Consider the following 20788-nt stretch of genomic DNA (forward strand, 5'->3'; position numbering starts at 1 on the left):
GAGATGGAGTCTCACTTTGTCACCCAGGCTGGAGTGCAGTGGCGTGATCTCAGCTCACTGCAACCTCTGCCACCTGGGTTCAAGCGATTCTTCTGCCTCACCCTCCCAAGTAACTGGGACTACAGGCACTCGCCATTATGACTGGCTAATTTTTGTATTTTTGTAGAGATGGGGTTTCACCATGTTGGCCAGGCTGGTCTCGAACTCCTGACCTCAGGTAATCTGTCTGCCTCGGCCTCCCAAAGTGCTGGGATTACAGGTGTGAGCCACTGCGCCAGCCAACTTTGCTTTTAGACCTCCCTTCTGTGTGCAACCCTACAACCACATCCTGATGTCTGCCTTGTGCAGGATGAATTGCCCATGTCTCTCTCCGCTGGCAGTGCGAGTTCCTGAGGACAGGGCCTGTGTTTCCTTCGCCACTGCTTTGCTCCCGGCATAGGCGTGGGTGGGAGACTAGTGGGTATGCCCTGTCAGGCTTCTATCAGCTCAGAGACTGAGGTTCCAGGAGGACATGCAGCATCCATGGAGCAGCAGCCTTGATCTTGGGTTTCCCACCGGCCCAGAATGACGTGGCTCTGAAGCTCACCCAAATGCCTGCAGGAACTCGACCTTTCCATACAAGTGACAGCACAAAGGTGGAGAGGGCAAGGCCGCTGGAGACTGGGGAAAGGAGCTAACCTGTGACTCTCTGTGAACACACGAAAGATTTTTCTAGTCAATGGGTGTTATCTTGGTTTCTAGAATGATATGATCAAGCTCCCTTGATAGGAAACTTAATCAGGATCAATCTTATAACCAATCCTGCTTGTCCAGCTGAACGGCTCCCTGGAGGTGAATGCCTTCTCAGTCTCAGGGTTCATCCCAGGCTGGATCCAAGACAAACCACGAGCCTGAGTCCCAACTTAGCTGTACTGCTCCCGGGCAGAGCAAGTGACCGGGCTGTGAAAATCCTTCTCTGGGGGTGAGTCCTGAGTAAAGGGCCTGCAGACCTACCGGATCACTGCAGAAATCACAGAGGTCATTGCCGCCTATAAACAGGGTTATTATCTTCCAGTCTTCCTGAAAGTGTATCCTCTGAAATGAATAAGAAACACACAATCAAGCACCTTGTCCCAGAGTCAAGCCAAGGAAAACACTTTTCTAGTGCTTGACACTAGAAAAGATGGGTCCTCACACACTACAGTCTCATGGACTTTCGAATGTTCTGTTCCTTGGTTTTGGGCTCCTCAGATCATAGGTGCTAATGGTTCATTATTTTAGGTGGAATCACTGAACTTCCATGTGGCTCTGCCCACACACAAAAGCACACACGTCACAGTTTCCACGTGTCCTGGTGGGAGTGGATACAGATGCCCTCTGAGCTCTGTTCCTCCATCTCCAGCATAGCAAGGAAGTGGGGAGGGGATAAGGAAGCTGGTCTTGGCCATGGGACAGGAACGTTTGTTCCAGAATCTTCTAGAAATCCTGAATTCTAATTTTGCCTTAACAGAGAAAGGACCACCTTTCATTAAGAGGGAGCTCTCCAAATTTGGAGTACTCACACTGGTGACTAGCTCTGCCTATGAACTAGTCAAGCCAGAGAGGATGGGTAGAGTAAGGTGGCAGCTCTAAGCACAAGCTCTGAAAAGATTTGGCCACCTCTGGTATCTGTCTCCTCCAAGGAGGACCTGGAGAAGTACGTGAAGTCACAGGGCTGTGTGGAGAGGGTACAGCCACACACATTCCATAAACTATGGCCCCAGGGCAACCACGGCCCTTCAAGCCTCTTATATTGCCCCAGGCCTACATAGCTTTACTTCTCTGATCTGCACTTCCAAAAGAGGGTGGAAGGAGGAAGGTGAGAACAAGATCCAGAAAAGTTTGACATTAAGGGTAGAAATACCCTGAAAATATCCCAGTAATAGACTTTGTTGTACATTAAATTATATATAACATAATTCATCCTAATCTTCCTTTTTATTTTACCCACCTAGAAACCCCTGCAAACAGCCTCTGAATTGAGACCCATGCTTTCCTTTGAAGGGGAGCCTCACATTCATCTCTCAGAACCCTGGTCAAACATCTCCTCTACTTTTATTTTCTGGTACTGCTCCTTGCAGACCGGGGCTCTCCCATAGGCCATGTGCCCAGAATAACAGCCAAAATCTCCTTCTCAAGCCTTCCCTGACCATCCTAAGCAGAGGGGCCGGTCCCTTCTACGTCCCACCCTGTCTTACACAGAACCCTTTTGATGCAGCACGTGGCAACTGTTCTATAATTTGATTCTTCACATTGGTCTCCTCTTCCAAGCTCCTTGAGGACGGGACTGTGTTGTATTCTTTCGTGTATCTTCAGCCCCAGCCTGATGCCTGACTCACAATAGATGTTTAATTTCAACAGCCGACTGACTGAACAAACAGGAATCACCTTTCCAGAGGAGCAGCGTTTTAGGCTTCAGATGTGTCTGCTAGAAACCCACGCCAGGCTCCCAACCACCCCTCAATCCACAGCTGATCTTTTCTGTGTCCACGGATTTCTCTTGTCTACTTCCCATCCCAGGGACTCACCGTGTCATTCTTCATCAGGTCCACCAGCCTCCTGGCCTGGACAGGTAAATCCCTGCGGACACATACCAGAGGAAGTGCTGTGAGGAGTGGGGACTGGCAGGGGCTCTTAGCAGAGAGAACAGCAATCAAATGTACAGTGGAGGAAGGCCCAGGGTGGGCCTCCTGCGGGAAAATGGACTGAAGGTCATGTCACAAAGCTCCTTCCCCAGTCATGCTTCACTGTGGGGGTGCTGGGTGGTGACTGTGCTTGGGAAGGCCAGAGCACTGCACATAGGAGGGGGTGACTCTCAGTGTGACTATTTCTTTTTCTTTCCCTCCCCCGCCACCCGAGATGGAGTCTCGATCTGTCGCCCAGGCTGGAGTGCAGTGGCACAATCTCAGCTCACAGCAACCTCTGCCTCCTGGGTTCAAGCAATTCTCCTGATTCAGCCTCCCAAGTAGCTGAGATTACAGCCATGTGTCACCATGCCCAGCTAATTTTTGTATTTTTAGTGGAGACGGGGTTTTACCATGTTGGCCAGGCTGATCCCAAACTCCTGACCTCACGATCCATCGCCTTGGCCTCCCAAAGTGCTGGGATTCCAGGCGTGAGCCACCGCGCCCAGCCAGTGTGACTATTTTCTGATTGGCATATTTGGTATGGTGTACTTTTCTTTTCCTTCCAAGCCAGGCTTGTTCAGGGCAAACAGAAGGTTTGCCTGTGAGTATTTCACATCATGCACATGTCATGGCACCCCCCATTTTGGCAGGTGCCATAGTCTAAGCCCTCCTACCCTTAAGATGATGTAGTCTAGTCAGATGCACCTGGGTTGGGCACTTAAGTGCCTCTTGCTAACTGTGTGAAAGTGACTCTAATTCTCAGCTCAAAAAGACCACAAAATGGAGACAAGCTCACTGATCTTGGACGGTCATTGGGAGCAGTAGATGGGAGCCACTGCTGGTGCCAGACTGCCAGAGGTTGAATCCTGGTTCCACAAATGACCAGCTCTGAGACCTTGGCCAGCTACTTGATCCTGCAAACCCTCAGTTTTTCCCTTTGGGAAACGGGGATGGTAACATACCTTCCTCTCAGAGCTGTTGGGGAAATTAAATGAGGTGCCATATAAAGAACTTACAACAGTGCTTGACACATAGTATGCAACCACTGAGTTATTTCTGCCATCATTCCCACCATCAGCATTGACAAAGTCCCTGGCACAGGGCTTAGCAGGAAACATTAGTGGTCATCCTCTTTCCCTCTTATCTATTTGCCCTCCTGGCCTGATGTGAGTCAAAGTACACTAGGTATTTGGTTACCTGGATGGGGACTGCACGTAAGTCACTTAACCTTTTTGAGCCTTGATTTCCTCATCTGTAAATCTGAAGTTATCAGAGCAGCTGCTCTGTTGATGGAACAGAGTTTGAGGATGATTACTCAACCACTCTGAAACTCTTTTTTTTTGAGACTGAGTCTTGCGCTATCACCCAGGTTGTAGTGCAATGGCGTGATCTCAGTTCACTGCAACCTCCACCTCCCAGGTTCAAGCGATTCTCGTGCCTCAGCCTCCCAAGTAACTGGAATTACAGGCACCCGCCACCACACCCGGCTAATTTTTGTATTTTTCGTAGAGACGGGATTTCACTATGTTGGCCAGGCTGATCTCGAACTCCTGACCTCAAGTAATCTGCCCACCTTGGCCTCCCAAAATGCTGGGATTACACGCGTGAGCCACTGTGCCTGGCCGAAGCTCAAGTTTATCATTGGTAAAACATGGGAGTCTGATGTTTTGCTCTGTTCATCTCATGGTTATTGTGCAGACTACAGGGATGATAAATGTGAGGGTACCTTGTAAATGGTGCACTGCTGTATCCGCATGATAGCTATTGTCAGACCTGGAATAAAGCCTGCAGGGCACAAGGCCAGACTATGTGGTCAAGTCGATGCATTTGTTCAGGCCATGTGGCCTCTCTGTGCTATAGTTTCTTCCATTGTAATACAGGAATAATAACCCCCAACTTTTCCCTGCCACCCAGGATGTGCTTGGATTGCTTGCATGAGAGCCCCAAGTCCTCTGGCAAAGCAAGGACAGAAACCCAGGGCCAAATCAATCACATTCATTTTTGGTTACTTTTATGCTCTTGACTCTAAGGTTTCATTCTTGGATGCCTGCCTGACCTAATCATGCTTACAACTGTCTTTCCTCTTATACTACCAGCCCACATATGCTTGGAAAAAGCAAGATGATGGTACTATTAAAGCAGTAAACCTGTAGCCTTTTAACTCTATCAACATCAAAAGGAAAAGAAAGCCCCAGAATTCATCATAAGACCTATTGGGCCTTCTGGATGCTGTGGCTCACACCTGTAATCCCAGCACTTTGGGAGGCCAAGGCGGGCAGATCATGAGGTCAGGAGATCGAGACCATCCTGGCTAACACAGTGAAACCGTCTCTACTAAACATACAAAAAATGTGCTCATAGTCCCAGCTACTCAGGAAGGTGAGGCTGGGAAATCACTTGAACCTGGGAGGCAGAGGTTGCAGGGAGCCGAGATCGTGCCACTGCACTCCAGCCTAGGCAACAGAGTGAGACTCTGTCTCAGACAAACAAACTAAACCTATTGGAGTTTGTGTTACTCATTACTTTGGATACTGTGTCACCTTTCCTACTGGTGATGAATAAGAAAGCTACTTAGGTGGCTCATGGTCTCAGGATGGTGCTGAGAGCTGGAAGGATGTCAGGAAATCTAGGAACCAAACCACATGATTCCTAGGAACCACAATGTAGTGTGATAATTGTGATTAAAAATAGGATCTAAAAAAACCAAATCATCCCATCAAAAAGTGGGCAAAGGTCATGAATGGTCAATTCTCAAAAGAAGATATACAACCAGCCAACAAACATGAAAAAATGCTCAACATAACCAAATATCAGGGAAATGCAAATTAAAACAATAAGATACCACTTTACTCCTGCAAGAACGGCCATAATTAAAAGGTCAAAAAATAATAGATGTTGGCCTGGATATGGTGAAAGGGAACACTTTTACACTGCTGGTGGGAGTGTAAACTAGTACAACCACCATGAAAAACAGTGTGGAGATTCCCTAAAGAACTGAAAGCAGAACCACCATTCGATCCAGCCATCCCACTTCTGGGTATCTACCCAAAGGAAAATCAGTCGTTATATGAAAAAGACACATGCACATGCATGTTTATTGCAGCACAATTTGCAGTTGCAAAGATATAGAACCAACCTAAGTGCTCATCAACCAACAAGTGGATAAAAAAAAAATGTGGTCTATATACACCGTGGAATACTACTTAGCCATAAAAAGGAATAAAATAATGTGCTTTGCAGCAACTTGGATGGAGCTGGAAGCCATTATTCTAAGTGAAGTAACTCAGGAATGGAAAACCAAATATTGTATGTTCTCACTTATAAGTGGGAGAGCAAAGCTATGAGGATGCAAAGGCATAAGACTGATATAAAGGGCCAGGCATGGTGGCTCACGCCTGTAATCCCAGCACTTTGGGAGGCCTAGCGGGCATATCACTTGAGGTCAGGAGTTCAAGACCAGCCTGGCCAACATGGTGAAACCCCGTCTCTACCGAAAAATACAAACAAAATTTAACCAGGAATGGTGATGTGTGCCTGTGATCCCAGCTACTTGGGAGGCTGAGGTGGGAGAATCACTTGAACCTGGGAGTGGAGGTTGCTGTGAGCTGAGATTGCACTACTATATTCCAGCCTGGGCAACAGAGCAAGACCCTGTCTCAAAAAAAAAAAAAAAAGAACGATATAATGGACTTTGGGGACTCAGAGAGGAAGGGTGGGAGAGGTGAGGGATTAAAGATTACATACTGGGTAGAGTGGACACTGCTCAGGTGACAGGTACACCCAAATCTCAGAAATCACCACTAAAGAACTTACTCATGTAACCAAAAACTACCTGTACCCCAAAAAGTGTTGAAATAAAAATTAAAAATAAATATAAATAGTATAAAAAAGGATCTTCCAATTTATGTTTCCTTGATTAGGTATGGCATTCACTTGCTCTCTGACCAGGCAGCAAACCCAAGCAGCACTCAAGGCCCTGGAATCTTGGAGTGCAGTGGAGGGATGGGACCTAGGAATGCTGACCTGCCCACTCTTGAGGACCGGCCTGGCCATGCCCAGGGACCATGACAGTCATGGCTGTGCTCACTGATGTTTCCCCCGAGGTGGGCCTGCCACTTGCTGCATTACTGCCAGGACCACCATTTTGACCAATGCGTGTCATGTGTCCACTATTTACAGCTCACCAGAACCTTCATATCCAACACGACATCTGAGCTTCATGACCGCCCTGTGGGAGAGGTTCCTAACCAGCCCCACCTCTTAGAGTCTGAGGCTTAGAGAGGCCAGGGAGGAAACTGAGCTTGCACTCAGGGCCTCCCCTCCCAGGGCTGGTGCTCTTCTCGGGACACTGGAAGGATGCAGAGTTTAGAGCCCGAAAGGCACAGCTGAGGAAGGGAGGGAGAGCAGGACTCTGAAACAGCAGTGACATAGCCGTGACAATTGGGATGCAGAGTGAGCCCGCTTATAACCTATGTCTTACGTGAGATTTACAGGCAGGCAAAGTAATCTGCTCAGAGCATATGCCTGGCATCAGAGTGCACTGTGACTAGTTTCTGGGGGTGGGTGTTAGGGTAGGCTCACAGATTTCTGTAACACCTCCAAGACAGCCCCGTTCAGTCTTTGGCCCTCAAACCCCTTCCCCTGACAAAGCCCTTCAACCTTCAGCCATAAACCCAGTTTAGGCCAAGCCCCCCTCTGGTCCCCAGAAGACCTGTGCTGTTCACCGCCCCCATCACCCCAGCTCACATAGCTCGGCCTCCTGCCACAGCCTGGTTTAAGAAGGCATTAGAACTGGTTTCTTTCCCAGTGCCAACAGAGAAGCCCTTCAGGGAAGGGTTGAATTCCCGGAGGATGTCTGCAAATACAAGGAAAAGACACGCTTAGTGACTACAGCAAAGCAATCTTCAAATTCCTTTGATAAGCACCAGTGGGTGTTAGGGAGCACAGTCCCCACTCCACAGCCCCTACTCTTACCCCAACCTTCGTTCAGCATGGGAAGAAAACGTTCAGCAGGCACTAGCTTAACAACACTTAACAACAGGGCAGCACACAACAGATGTTTCATCAATTATTGCTGAGGAAATGTGAGTCTGGGTTACATGCTTTTCTCATGTAGTTTTCCTTTTTACTACATATATAGTAGCTTTATTGAAATATAATTCACTTACCACAAAATTTACCAATTTAAAGTATACAGTTCAATAACTTTTAGCATATTCACATAGTTGTACAATCATCACCATGTAATCAACTTTAGAACATTTTCATCATCCCAGAAAGAAACCCAGTACCCACTAGCAGTCACTCCCCATTCCCTGCAACCTCGTGGCAATTGTGGATCTACTCTGTCTCTGTAGTCTTGCTTATTCAGGCCATTTCATATGAATGAAATCATATAGCCCAACATACCTTTTGTGACTGGCCTCTTTCACTTAGCGTACTATTTTCAACATTCGCCCATGTTGTAGCATACATCTGTACTGCATTCCTTTTTATTGTTGAATAATATTCCATAGTATGGATATACCACATTTTATTTATCCATTCTTCAGTTGATGGGGCTTTGGGGTTATTTCCACATATTGGGTATTATGAAAAATGCTGCTATGAACATTTGTGTACAAGTTTTTGTGTGAATTTCTCTTGGATATGTATCTAAGAGTAGAAAAGATATACATATCTTTTAATGTATGTATCTTTTAATGTATGTATCTGTTTAACCCTAGCCCTAACCCTGTTTAACCTTTTAAGGAACTGCCAGGACTTTCCTCAAAGCAGCTACACCATTTTTACATTCCCACCAGCAGTTTCTGAGGGCTTCAATATTTCCATATCCCCGTCAACACTTATTATCTTTCTATTACAACCATGCTAGTGGATGTGAATTGATATCTCATGGTGGTTTTGATTTGCACTGATGGCTACTGATGTTGAGCATATTTTCATGTGCTTACTAGCCACTTGTAGAAATGTTTATTCAGATCCTTTGCCCAATTTTAACTGGGTTATCGTCTTATTATTGAGTTGTAAGAGTTCTTTATAATTTCTAGATATGAGTTTCTTATTAGATATAGGATTGGCAAGCGTTTACTTCCACTCTTTGGGTTGTCTTTACTTTCTTTATGATATGCTATCCTTTGAAGCGCAAAATATCGATTTTTCTTTTGTCACTTGTGCTCTTAGTGGTATTTCGAAGAAGACTTTGTTTAGCTCAAGATCATAAAGATCTGCTTCTATATTTTCTTCCTAGAATTAGTTGTAGCTCTTACGTTTAGGTCTATGATTCATTTTAAGTAAATTTTTGTATAAGGTGTGAGGTAGGAGTTCAACTTCATTTTTTTGGTGTGTATCTAGTTGTTTCAGCACAATTTATTGAAAAGCCTATTCTTTCCCCCATTGGTTTTGGCATCCTTGCTGAAAATGAGTTAACCATCAATATGAGAGTTTAATTTCTGACTCTCAATCTTAGTCCATTGTTTGATATGTCTATCTTTATGCTAGTACCACGTGTCTTGATTACTATAGCTTTATAGTAAGTTTTGAAATTGGTAAGTATAAATCCTCTGAATTTGTTCTTTTCTAGATTTCTTGGGATATTCTGGGTCCCCTGAATTCCCACATGAATTTTAGGGTCAGCTTGCAAATCTCTGCCAAGGAGCTACCTGGAATTTTGATAGGGATCACACTGAATCCATAGATTTGGGGAGTATTATCATTTTAAGAATATTAAATCTTCTAATCCATGAATGTCAGATGTTTTTCTACTTACTTAGGTCTTTAATTTCTTTCAGCAATGTTTTGTGATCTTAAGAGTAAAAGCGATGCTCTTTTCTGGTTAAATTTATTCCTAAGTATTTTATTATTTTTGATGCTATTGTAAATGGAATTTCATTTTCATATTAATTGCTAGTATAAAGAATCACATTTTTGTATATTGATTTGTACCTTGCAATCACTGAACTCACTTATTAGCTCTAATAATTTTTAGTGGATTTCTTGGGATAGTCTCTATATAGTATAATGTCATCTTTAAATAGAAGTGGTTTTATTTCTTTATTTCCAATCCTATTACTTGTTCTTCCATTTTCTTGCCTAACTGCCATGGCCAGTGTGATGTTGAATAAAAGTGGCAAGAGCATGCATCCTTGTCTCACTCCTGATATCAGAGAGAGGGGGCAGCATTCCATCTTTCACCATTGCCTGTGATGTCAGCTGTGGGCTCTTAAAAGATACCCTTTATCAGAGTGAGGAATTTTCCTTCTATTTCTAATTTGTTGTTTTTTTACTTTATTTATTTATTTTGAGACAGTTTTGCTCTGTCACCCAGGCTGGAGTGAAGTGGCGCAATCTCAACTCACTGCAACCTCTGCCTCCCAGGCTCAAGCGATTCTTGTGCCTCAGCCTCCCAAGTAGCTGGGATTACAGGCACCTGCTACCACACCCGACTAATTTTTGTGTTTTTAGTGGAGACAGGGTTTCACGGTGTTGGCCAGGCTAGTCTCTAACTCCTGACCTCAAGTGATCCACCTGCCTAGGCCTCCCGAAGTGCTGGTAGTACAGGCATGAGCCACTGCACCCAGCCTTTGTTGAGTGTTTCTATCGTGAAGTGGTGTTAGATTTTTGTTAAATGCTTTTTCTGATCCATTGAGATGATCATGATGTGTGGTTTTTGTCTTTTATCCTATTGACATAGAATATTACATTAATTGATTTTGAGGTTGAAAACTAACCTCATATTCCTGGGCTAATTCCACTTAGTCATGAGGTATATATATATATTTTATTGCTGGATTTTGTTTGCTAGTATTTTCTGTAGGATTTCTCGGTCTACATTCATAATACTTACTGGTCATACTTTGCTTCCCTTGTGATGTCTTTGTCTTATTTTGCTATCAGGGTAAAACTCATGGAATGAGGTGTGAAACATTCCCTCTTCTTCCGTTTTTGGGAGGAGTTTGTGAAGAACTGGTGATTGATACTAATGTTCGATAGAATTCACCAGCGAAGCCAGAGACAGTCTGGGCTTTTTTGGGTAGGAAGTTTTAAAATTATTAATTCAATCTCTTTGCTTGTTATAAATCTATTCAGATTTTCTACTTTTTATGGAGTCAATTTCAGTAGTTTGTGCCTTTCTAGGAATTTGTCCATTTCATCCAAGTTATCTGATTTATTGGCATACAACTGTTCATGGTATTCTCTAATAACCCTTTTTATTTCTGTAAGGTTGGTAGTATCTCCTCTTTCATTCTTGATTTTGAGTCCCCCTCCCTTTTGCCAGTCTAGTTAAAGTTTTGTCAGTTTTGTTGAACTTTGCAATCTCATGCATTCTAATTGCCTTTACTAATATGGATCACACTTTTCACTTTTTCATCTTTCCAACTTGGCGAGCCCTCCTAAGAGCAGAGTCTATATACCCCAGGGCCTCATATAATGCTCAACACGTTTATGGACTGAATTAGAAATAAAGCAAAGTTCAGACAAGCTTGGAGACTTGCTCAAAGTCATGTAGCTGCTAAGAATGGCTGGTCTCTCAGCTCCAATACAAGGGCACTTGCCCCCGCTGTCTCACAATCTGCTAGGATGTGAGAAAGAAACTGGGTGGGTAGCAGCCAGGACTTTAGGGCCCCTTCCAGTAGAGTGCTTGCTAGAACCCAGCACTGCTGCAGGTTTACTCAGCACAGACGGATTGGACTCATTCCTTGAGGTTGGGGGACATTACACTAATAAATGGAAATTGCTCCGATTTCTACTCAAGAGAAGAAAGGACTGTGAAATCACCTGAGCGATTTGAAAGTGGAATGGTTTGTCCTAGGAAGTGGTAGGTTCCCTAGGAGGTAGAAGGAACTCAGCACAGCCTACCCAGCTACTTAGGAAGAATGTCATAGGGAGGAACCACACATTGAGTAGGGCAACAAGTTGCTGGTGCAGGCAGTTATCTCTGCCAGGAACATTCTCTCCCCTTTCCTTACCTGACGAATTCTCATTCTTGAAGCTCCTTTTCAGAAGACAGGGTTAATAGCCTCTATGTTTATTTTCCCCTAAGCTTTGTACACATCTGTAAATATTAGTCATGTGTTTGTCTTTAGGAAGACATGCTGCCAAAGAGACTTTGGTGATGTCATTGGGGCACTGTTCTCCTATTTTCCAAGCACTCCAGCACTGGAATATTTGCTGGATTAAATTGAACAGGGGGTTGAATGGGGATTTTGTTCTGCCCTTACATTTGTATGAGTTTTCTAACACATTTCCGTATAGTTATTTCCCCATGGATTATCTATCCCCTACTATCAAATAGTCTTCACATCTCTAGCAAGAAGAGTCTAAATAGCTGGTAATCCATTTCTGGGCTAAGTGTGCCAGGGGAGTCATCCACCTGAGGGGTGACATTGTCTCAATCCTTTGTAAATTACTTTGGGGAAAGACGTGAAGCCAAATAATATCCAATTATCTTGTCCATTATACGAGCATAGAAGTAGACAGCCCAGAAAGCTGTTGTATGCAGTGGGCCATTCCACAGCCAAGTTCATCACACTCACAAAAGCACCCTGAACCATCTCCTAGCAATAGAGGAACTGATTTATAGCTCACATATGTAGACCTAAAGAAGGCAAGGAGTGCTTGTGGCACAGAACCCTGTCTACCTAAATTCAACAGGATTTACAAATAACCAAAACAGGTAATGTGAAGTCTGCTCAGCTCTGCTCTGCCTATGTGGAGATTAAGCTATGATGTCCCCCTCATCCAAGTCTTGGTGGCTTCAAGTTCAAGTTGTTAGCTTCTAAAGATATATTACAAAGGGATATGTACCAGGGAAGTAAATGAGAATGGGACCAATTAAATTCCTCCCAGACAAAATTATCAGCCAGAAGATTCCAGGAAAAGAATTCAATTTAAACATGTATGGCTTGCATACTTTAAGAACAAGCACGGAGATGTGTATGCACTGGGGAGAATTTTAAAAAGGTGATAAGACCAGACCCTTCAGAGAATATAGTCAGGCTTTAAAAAGTTATTCCGCCTGTAATCCCAGCACTTTGGGAGGCCAAGGCGGGTGGATCACTAAGTCAGGAAATTGAGACCATCCTGGCCAACATAGTGAAACCCTGTCTCTACTAAAAATACAAAAATTAGCCGGGCATGGTGGTGGACGCCTGTAGTCCCAGCTACTCGGGAGGCTGAGGCAGGAGAATGGCGTGAGCCAGGGAGGTGGAGGTTGCAGTGAGCCGAGATGGCGTCACTGCACTCTAGCCTGGCAATAGAGCAAGACTCCGTCTCAAAAAAAAAAAAATAAAGAAAAAAATCATTCCGAGCAGGTTGGTGGGAAGTAAATTAAGAAAAGTGTTGAGTCCCAAAGATGGCTGTGTCTGCACAACCTGGACAAGGTAACTTCATATCCTCCTGCGGCAAGAGCAGCAGCAGTTCCTACAGCAACTCCGCAATTCAATGTCTGTGCGCAGCTGTGCCTGCGCTCCAGGTGCCTGGATCGATGGCTCTCGCAGGGGGGTTATCTGCTCGGAAAGGCAGGTGCTGCACACCCTGGTTTCCTTTTCTTCTTTCTTGAATCACTTTTCTTTATTCTCTCTAATCTCATGCCAGATTATTGAATCACTTTTTAATGACTTGCACTAAGACGTGATCTGAGCTCTTTTTTTTCCCGCTTTACTTTCTTCCTTCCTTGGACAAAGACAATTTCTTTTTGACACCTCCCCGCCACCGGCCCCCAAGCCTCGAACCCCGCTCCGCCCCCAACTCCAAAGCTTCCGTCACTATCGGAAGCGGAGCTGGGAGTCTTGGGAGGCAGCGCCCCCTGGTGAATTTAGTGGGCTCCTGCAGCCGGCGTTCCTCCCGAGGCCGGCGCCCCCTGCCGGGGGAGCGGGAAGCATGCAGGGGCCGCCCCAAACCAAACAGCCCGGCCGCCGCCTAGTACTCACTCGCCAGGGTGGTAACGGTGCTGACGCTCTCATCTCCGCCGACGCTGTATTGTGGGTCCAAGAAAATGAAGGGTTAAAAATGCCAGCCACGCCGAGACCCTTCAGACACTAGCCAGAAACGCCCGTCTCCCGAGAAACAGCCGTGAGGCTTGGAGCTTGCCCTTTCCCATCACTTCAGTAGAAAAATGGAAAAAGCAAACCAGAATATGACTCCCCTCCCCATAGGCCAGCACATCAAACAACAAGCCAGCTTTAAACCGGCGGCTGATTTCCGCTGGTGCTGGGGCAGGGGAGGCAGGTGGGTTCCTTGCACCCCCGCTTTCAAAGGGGAAGTAGTCCCTCGTCTGCCAGCCCCTTTCCAACTAGCCACTGCACCGTGCATTAATATTATTGGTGTAAACGTAGTCTTAAAAACGCTGGCCCTATTTTTTCTCTTTTCTCTTCCTGCTTGGCTTGTAAAAGCCGTTTCTAAAAGGTGTCTTCTAGAAACTCAGCCATCTTCCAAGCCAATACTAAAATTCCAAGGTGATCAAAGTGAGAAGGATTTCTAGGCATGCAAATATGCAGCATTCCAGAGTGGACTGGATTCCCTGCTTTTCCACACCCCCCACCCCATTCTGTGCCACGCGTGTCTAGGAGCATCTAAAAGGTTCTCCAAATGTTTGGGTTTTAACTGTGCAGCAACGTGAGGAAGGATGCCAGAGAGTCGGCACTGAGGTTAAAGCAGGTGTCAGATGGAGATGCCAGATTCCAGGTGAGGAAACACCAAGCCTTCCCGGGCTTGCAGCAGAGGTTTGATCGCATGCAGAGCAGAAATAAGCCTGCCAAAGTGATACATGAGAAGGGAATGCACTGGTAGGGGCCAGCAAATATCTGCTCTGCTTCGTGATCTTTTACCTTCTGGCTCTGTGATCTTGGTCAGGTTACTTGCCCTCTCTGAGCCTTGTTTCCTCATCTGTAAAATAAAGGCCCTATAACAACAATGCTAACTACCAGATACTTACTTTGTGTCAAGCAGTGTGCTGGACACTTAAATTCTTTCTAGTCCTCAGACAGTGCTCAGGTAGTAGCATTGTTTCTGCATCAGAGATGAGGAGAGAGGCTCAGAGAGGTTAGGGAACTTGCCCAAGGTTACATCCAGCTGGGTAGCTAGGACTCAGTTACAACTCTGGTTCCAAAGGCAATGATCTGTGCATCACTCAGGCCACTGCCTCCTTCTGAGATTATATCGCAGAGGGAGAAATGGAAGCCAGAGAAGCATTTCCAACCCAAACATTTATGTAGTTTCTCTCCTAGACTCCTGGCTCAAGGCTCAGCTACTGTTCTGAGCAATGTAGTGGTTTGAGGAGGCTGGTGAACACCTTTTTCAAATTAAACCTAGAAGTTGGTCATAGAAAAGAACAAAGCAGCCCACCCCCTGCTTAAGGTGTTGTTTTCTAGAATGCTCAGGGGGTTTCCCTTGCTCTGCAATGAAGGGGTCCTTGGGGCCTTGCCACTCCCTCACTCACCTCCAGGACAGGCCTCGGTACTGAGTCAAGACGTCCAAGATGTTTCCAGGTGTGGACCCAGCCCCATTGCCTGCCTGAGAGAGAACGACGACGGGGTGAGTTTCTTTGCTTTCCCCAGTGGCCCACCTCTGCCTGCCTGCCAAAAGGTCTATGTTCTTATGCTGGCCAGGACCGCCTGGGCACTCTCTGGGATCTAGGGTCTAGATGGCACCATATCTCCATATGCATCCTGCCTTTTCAGAGGTGAGTGAGAGCGCCCACTGGGAAGACCTGGTGCTGTTCACAGCTCTGCTTCATTCTAAGAAACCCTGCCTAGGCTAAGACCAAGTGAAACTTGTCTAGCAAAAGTGCTCCTGAAATTAGACTGTACCTTTTCAAAAGGATACATTTCAGGGTCCTGTTTTTCTCATTTTTTTAAGTTGTGAAGTATATCATAAAAGGAAATATATCATTATCCTTTTATACCAATATCTCTCACCTATGCACAGTTTAAAATGTAGTAATAAAATGAAATCCCACGTAGCCATCATCAGCTGAAGAAAGCACAATGTGGACCCTCTTCAGGTGCATGTCCCTTGCCTAAAGCACGTTGTTTCTGAGCATTTGGAAGAGCATGCCGAGACAGGCCTCCTAGGCAGTTGGGGGTGAAGTCTGGTCTCCACAAGAGGCCCCCAGGTGTGATCCCTGCTCTCTGGTGCCCAGTTCCTTTGCTACTTGCCAGGCAGGTTCACACCCAAAGTGCTGCCTCCCTAGGAACCCCTGAACAGCTGTGCTGAGATGTGATGACCCCCTGTCCTGAGAGTATCTTCGAGGAGACCAGGGAATTGGGAGGAGGTGATGCCAGGCCACGCCGGGCAGGAAGAGGCTGGGATAAGCAGTACATGAAGCCGCTAAGGCCCAGTCTGCCCGTCCTTCCTGGGAGGTTATGAGCAGTCAGGCCTTTGGGGTGAAGAGTGGCTGAGGGGCCATAGAGGAGGCTGTCACAGCACAGGGATAGGGCCCTGGACTTAGGGTCAGGATCCCTGAGTTCTGATCCTGACTCGAGCACTGTGGCTGTGTCACAGCACTCACTGTGACTGAGCACTCAAGCTGTGTGGCCTGAGGCACTTCACCTTGCCCAGCTTCATTCACCTTCTTACTGATTTAGAGACACGGCCTTGCTCTGTTGTCCAGCCTGGAGTGCAGTTTGCACCATCATGGCTCATTGCAGCCTCGAAATCCTGAGCTGAAGTGATCTTCTAGCCCCAGCCATTCAAGTAGCTGGGACTATAGGCATGCATCACTAGGCTTAATTTTTTTTCTTTTTTGGTAGAAATTGGGTCTTGCTATGTTGCCCAGGCTCATCTTGACCCCCTGGCCTCAAGTGATCCTTTTGCCCTGGCCTCCTAAAGTGCTGGGATTACAGATGTAAGCCACTATGCCTAGCTATTTTTTTTTTTTTTCATTTTTGTAGAGATGGAGTCTTGCTATGTTGCCCAGGCTGGTGTTGACCTCTTGGCCTCAAGTGATCCTCCCACCCTGGCCTCCTAAAGTCCTGGGATTATAGATGTGAGCCACTGGGCCCAGACTTTATTGGTCGAATTTAAAGAAAGTCATACCTCACAGGATTTTGTCATGAAGATACATCCCACTGAGTGGGACGATATCACTGTGATAGACCATAGACATGAGAGGTGTCAGCTTGTTCTTGGGGAGGATTCAGCTGGAGACCCTCTATTCTACTGGCCCAGGGAATAGCAGCTGGACTCTGATGAGAGGCTGTTGAATGGAAGCTGTGTCTAGGAACCTCTGGGATCCCCAGCCCCCAGGCTCTCAAAAGGCCTGATTCTGCTTTTCATGGATAGTGCTTTGCAGGGTCTGAGGTGTCACCCTGGGGCAGATGCAGAGGTGGGTTTGGAACATCTCTGGCCTATCTGCCTCTTCCACAGACTCCCGTCTTCCCACCCTCCCCAACCTCCCTGCCCCCATTAGCACTTGCTCCTGTCTCATCATCTCTTCACCCCTCATCCTGGTACCTTCCCTTAGCTTTTCTACATGGACAAAACCAAGCACTGGATCCTTGGAGGAGTTAGTTCTACAGCATGGTCTGGAGATCTTATCCATCCTGCCCCACTGCTGACCAGCTGTGTGACTTGGGGTAGGTCACTCCTGTCACCCACACTCCCTCTGGGGTCCTTCCACTTCCTGCTCTTTCCTTCATCTCAGCATTGGGGAGGAAGATGAGACCAGAATGGAGGTGGGAAACCATGATGGGAAGGGAATGCTGTTGAATACCAGGGTGGGTCAGACAATGGAGAGATGGAGATCAGGACCCGAGATGGCAGCATCTAAGAGCCAGGAGTGAGACCTTCTCTCTCCATTTTCCTCTTCAGGTTCTCATATTAGTCAAAATCTTTTCCCCTCCTGCCCCTTCGGCATCAGGGTCACTTACCGTGAGAGAGTCACCCAGGGCTCCAATTACGTTGATGTCAGCCGGCTTCAGCCTATGAACTAAGAATACAAGCAGGAGTGAGTGGAAAATGGGGCTTCCAGGAAAGCACTGGACCCATCGACTCTGAAACAAAGGAATAACTTCTAGGATAATGAAGAAAAAGTCAGTTTTTACCACCAAGACACCTCAGATAAAAGACAGGAAAAACCCATGCTTGTCAATGGGCTCTGCAGTGCCAGCCGTGGAGTCTGACTGCTGGCTTCCTCTCTGGGGCACCTGGACACCAGAACAGCAAGCTTAAAGGTGGATCCTGCTTTAAGTGGGGAGCTGTGTTCACATTTGGTGAGACCAGATGCTACAAGGCGACTGGTGGCAGGCCCTTGGCAAGGTGATTTGGGAGGAGGGAAGGAATTGCCATGGAAATGCAACCAATACTTAATCTATTCTAGGATCTGATGATATTTGGGATAAAATATTACATCATCCTATCAAAATCAGTTCAGTTTCTCTAAAGTGAAAAGGGAATACTTTTATGCCACTGACTTTTTTTTTTTTTTTTTTTGTTGAGTTTTGTCAAATGCTTTTTGTGCATCTTATGAGATGATCATATTTTTTTGAGACGCAGTCTCGCTCTGTCGCCCAGGCTGGAGTGCAGTGGTGCGATCTTGGCTTACTGCAACCTCCACCTGCCAGGTTCAAGCTGTTCTCCTGCCTCAGCCTCCTGAGTAGCTGGGACTATAGGCACGCATCACCACACCTGGCTAATTTTTGTATTTTTAGTAGAGACGGGGTTTCACCGTGTTGGCCAGGATGGTCTCAATCTCCTGACCTTGTGATCCACTCGGCTCAGCCTCCCAAAGTGCTGGGATTACAGGCAAGAGCCAATGCACCCAGCTGACTGTTTTTTAATTGAGATGAAATTCACATAACTAAAATTAACCATTTAAAAAGTGAACAGTTCAGTGGCATTTAGTACATCCACAATGTTGTGCAACTATCACCTCTATCTAGCTTTGAAACATTTTCATTACCCCAAAAGGAGACCCTATACCCATTAAGTGGTCACCTCCATTTCTCCCTCCTCCCAGTCCCTGGTAACCAATACCCTGCTTTCTACCTCTATGGATTTATCTATTCTGGATATTTCATGTACATAGAATCATATAATATGTGACTTTTTATATTTGGCTTCTTCTATTTTGCATAATGTCTTCAAGGTTCAATTATGTTATAACATGTATTAATACATTCGTTTTATTTTTATGTTTTGAGACAAAGTCTTACTCTGTCACCTAGGTTGGAGTGCAGTGGCTTGTGATCATGGCTCACTGCAGCCTCGACCTCTTGGGCTCAAGTGATCCTCCCACCTCAGCCTCCTGAGTAGCTGGGATTATAAGTGTATACCACCATGCCCAGCCAATTTTTTTATTTTTTGTAGAGAGAGTCTATGTTGCCCAGGCTGGTCTCAAACTCCTGGCCTCAAGTGATCCTCCCACCTCAGCCTCCCAAAGTGCTGGGATTACAGGCATGAGCTACGGAGCCCAGCCACTTCATTCCTTTTTATTGTTGAATGATATTCCATTGTATGGATGTACCATACTTTTGTTTATCCATTCATCCACTGACAGGCATTTGGGTTGTTTCCACTTTTGGGCTATTGTGACTAGTATTGCTATAAATATCTGTGTACAAGTGTTTGTCTGAATGCCCGTTTTCAACTATTTTGGTATACACCTGAGAGTGGAATTGGTGGGTTATATGGTAATCCTATGCTTATCTTTTTGAGGAAGCATCAAGCTGTTTTCCACAGCTTGACTATATATAATTTTTATCTTTTGAGTTTAAGCATTCTGTGTGATGTGGCAGCTATTAACTCACAGGACAAACATATTGAACACCAAGCAGTGGCTGGGTGCTTTGGAGACCACACAGTGATCAGATACAGAGAATGCCCTCAAAAAGCTCACAAGCTAAGGAGAAAATGAGAAATAGCCATAGTTACTATGGTGTAAGACTGATAAACACTAACAGAGGTGTGAAGTGATGTAAGGTTATAGAGCTGGAGGGATGATCTCCCTCTGGGGGGGCCTGAGGAGAGGGTCACAGCAGGCTTCATGGAGAAGGTCGCATTTGAATTAAGCCTCAGGAATAAGAGGAGGATGAGGGAGCACGAGATCGGGTAATGGAGGGAAAAGCCTGATGGATGGATGTGGTAGGGTCAAGCTTGGATGTCTTGAAAGCCCAGTTAGTCATACGGTTTGCTTCCGTGAAGCATATATGAGACAGCAAAGAGAAAACCACCTTGGAAAGGTAGGTTAGGGCCACAGGGCCTAATCAATATCTGGTAATCAATAATCTGCTTTCTGCTTCTATGGATTTATCTATTCTGGATATTTCATATAAATAGAATAATACAATATATGACTGTTTGTGTCTGGCTTCTACTTTGCATAATGTTTTCAAAATTCAATTATATTATAGCATCTATCAATATATTCATTTTATTTTTATTTTTTGAGGCAAGGTTTCACTCTGTCACCTAGGCTGGAGTGCAGTGGCGTGTGATCGTGGCTCACTGTGGCCTCGACCTCCTGGGCTCAAGTGATCTTCCCATCTCAGCCTCCTGAGTCACTGGGATTAGAGGCTTTTATGCCTGGCAAGCAAGTTAGGAGTTTAACATAGATATTGCTATATATGTAGTTACTCACATACACACACAGATACTATATCTACCTACCTCCTTACCTTATACATATAAGAATGTGAATCCTAGTGTATTTGCGGGACCATACCTAGAATTCCTTAAGCTATATATAGCTTGGTCTCTCAGGTCAGAAGCTTACCTCCCACTCCGCCAATTACCTCACCCCCAAGGTCACCCTGACTTGGCTACAGCTCCACCTTTGCTGATGTGCTTCTGTTGTCTAGTGGTGCAACGCTGCACTAAATTGCTGAAATAGTTCTTGTGGCTTGGAAGAAGCCTAGCACAGAGTTTGTACCAGGGAGTGGCCCACCCTGGTACATATCAGTGGGCCATTGCTTAAGAGGGATAAACTGAAAGTTGTCTGCAGGAGGCTTTCTCAACAGCCTTCTTTGCAAAAGACAGCTTATAAAGCCTGTAGCGTGACCAGATTACAACCCCAGCACTTTGGGAGGCCGAGACGGGCAGATCACCTGAGGTCAGGAGTCTGAGACCAGCCTGTCCAAAATGATGAAATGACGAAACCCCGTCTCTACTAAAAATACAAAAATTAGCCAGGCGTGGAGGTGTGC

General features: G+C 45.7%; 1 protein-coding gene across 1 annotated transcript in view; it reads right to left on the bottom strand.

Annotated features, from left to right (window-relative positions):
• The window catches only part of PLB1 (phospholipase B1), a 156858-nt gene that overhangs the window by 71034 nt on the left and 65036 nt on the right, over positions 1 to 20788 (bottom strand). Inside the window, exons 18-23 of the mRNA XM_011972728.1 lie at positions 17516 to 17574; positions 15085 to 15158; positions 13577 to 13620; positions 7392 to 7500; positions 2547 to 2598; positions 994 to 1074 (exon numbers count right to left, since the gene is read on the bottom strand). Of these exons, the coding sequence (XP_011828118.1) occupies positions 994 to 1074; positions 2547 to 2598; positions 7392 to 7500; positions 13577 to 13620; positions 15085 to 15158; positions 17516 to 17574 (419 nt within the window). The remainder of the gene's footprint in view (positions 1 to 993; positions 1075 to 2546; positions 2599 to 7391; positions 7501 to 13576; positions 13621 to 15084; positions 15159 to 17515; positions 17575 to 20788) is intronic.

Source organism: Mandrillus leucophaeus, unplaced genomic scaffold (genome assembly GCF_000951045.1).
Source record: "Mandrillus leucophaeus isolate KB7577 unplaced genomic scaffold, Mleu.le_1.0 Scaffold13, whole genome shotgun sequence".
In the NCBI taxonomy this organism is placed as follows: Eukaryota; Metazoa; Chordata; class Mammalia; order Primates; family Cercopithecidae; genus Mandrillus; species Mandrillus leucophaeus.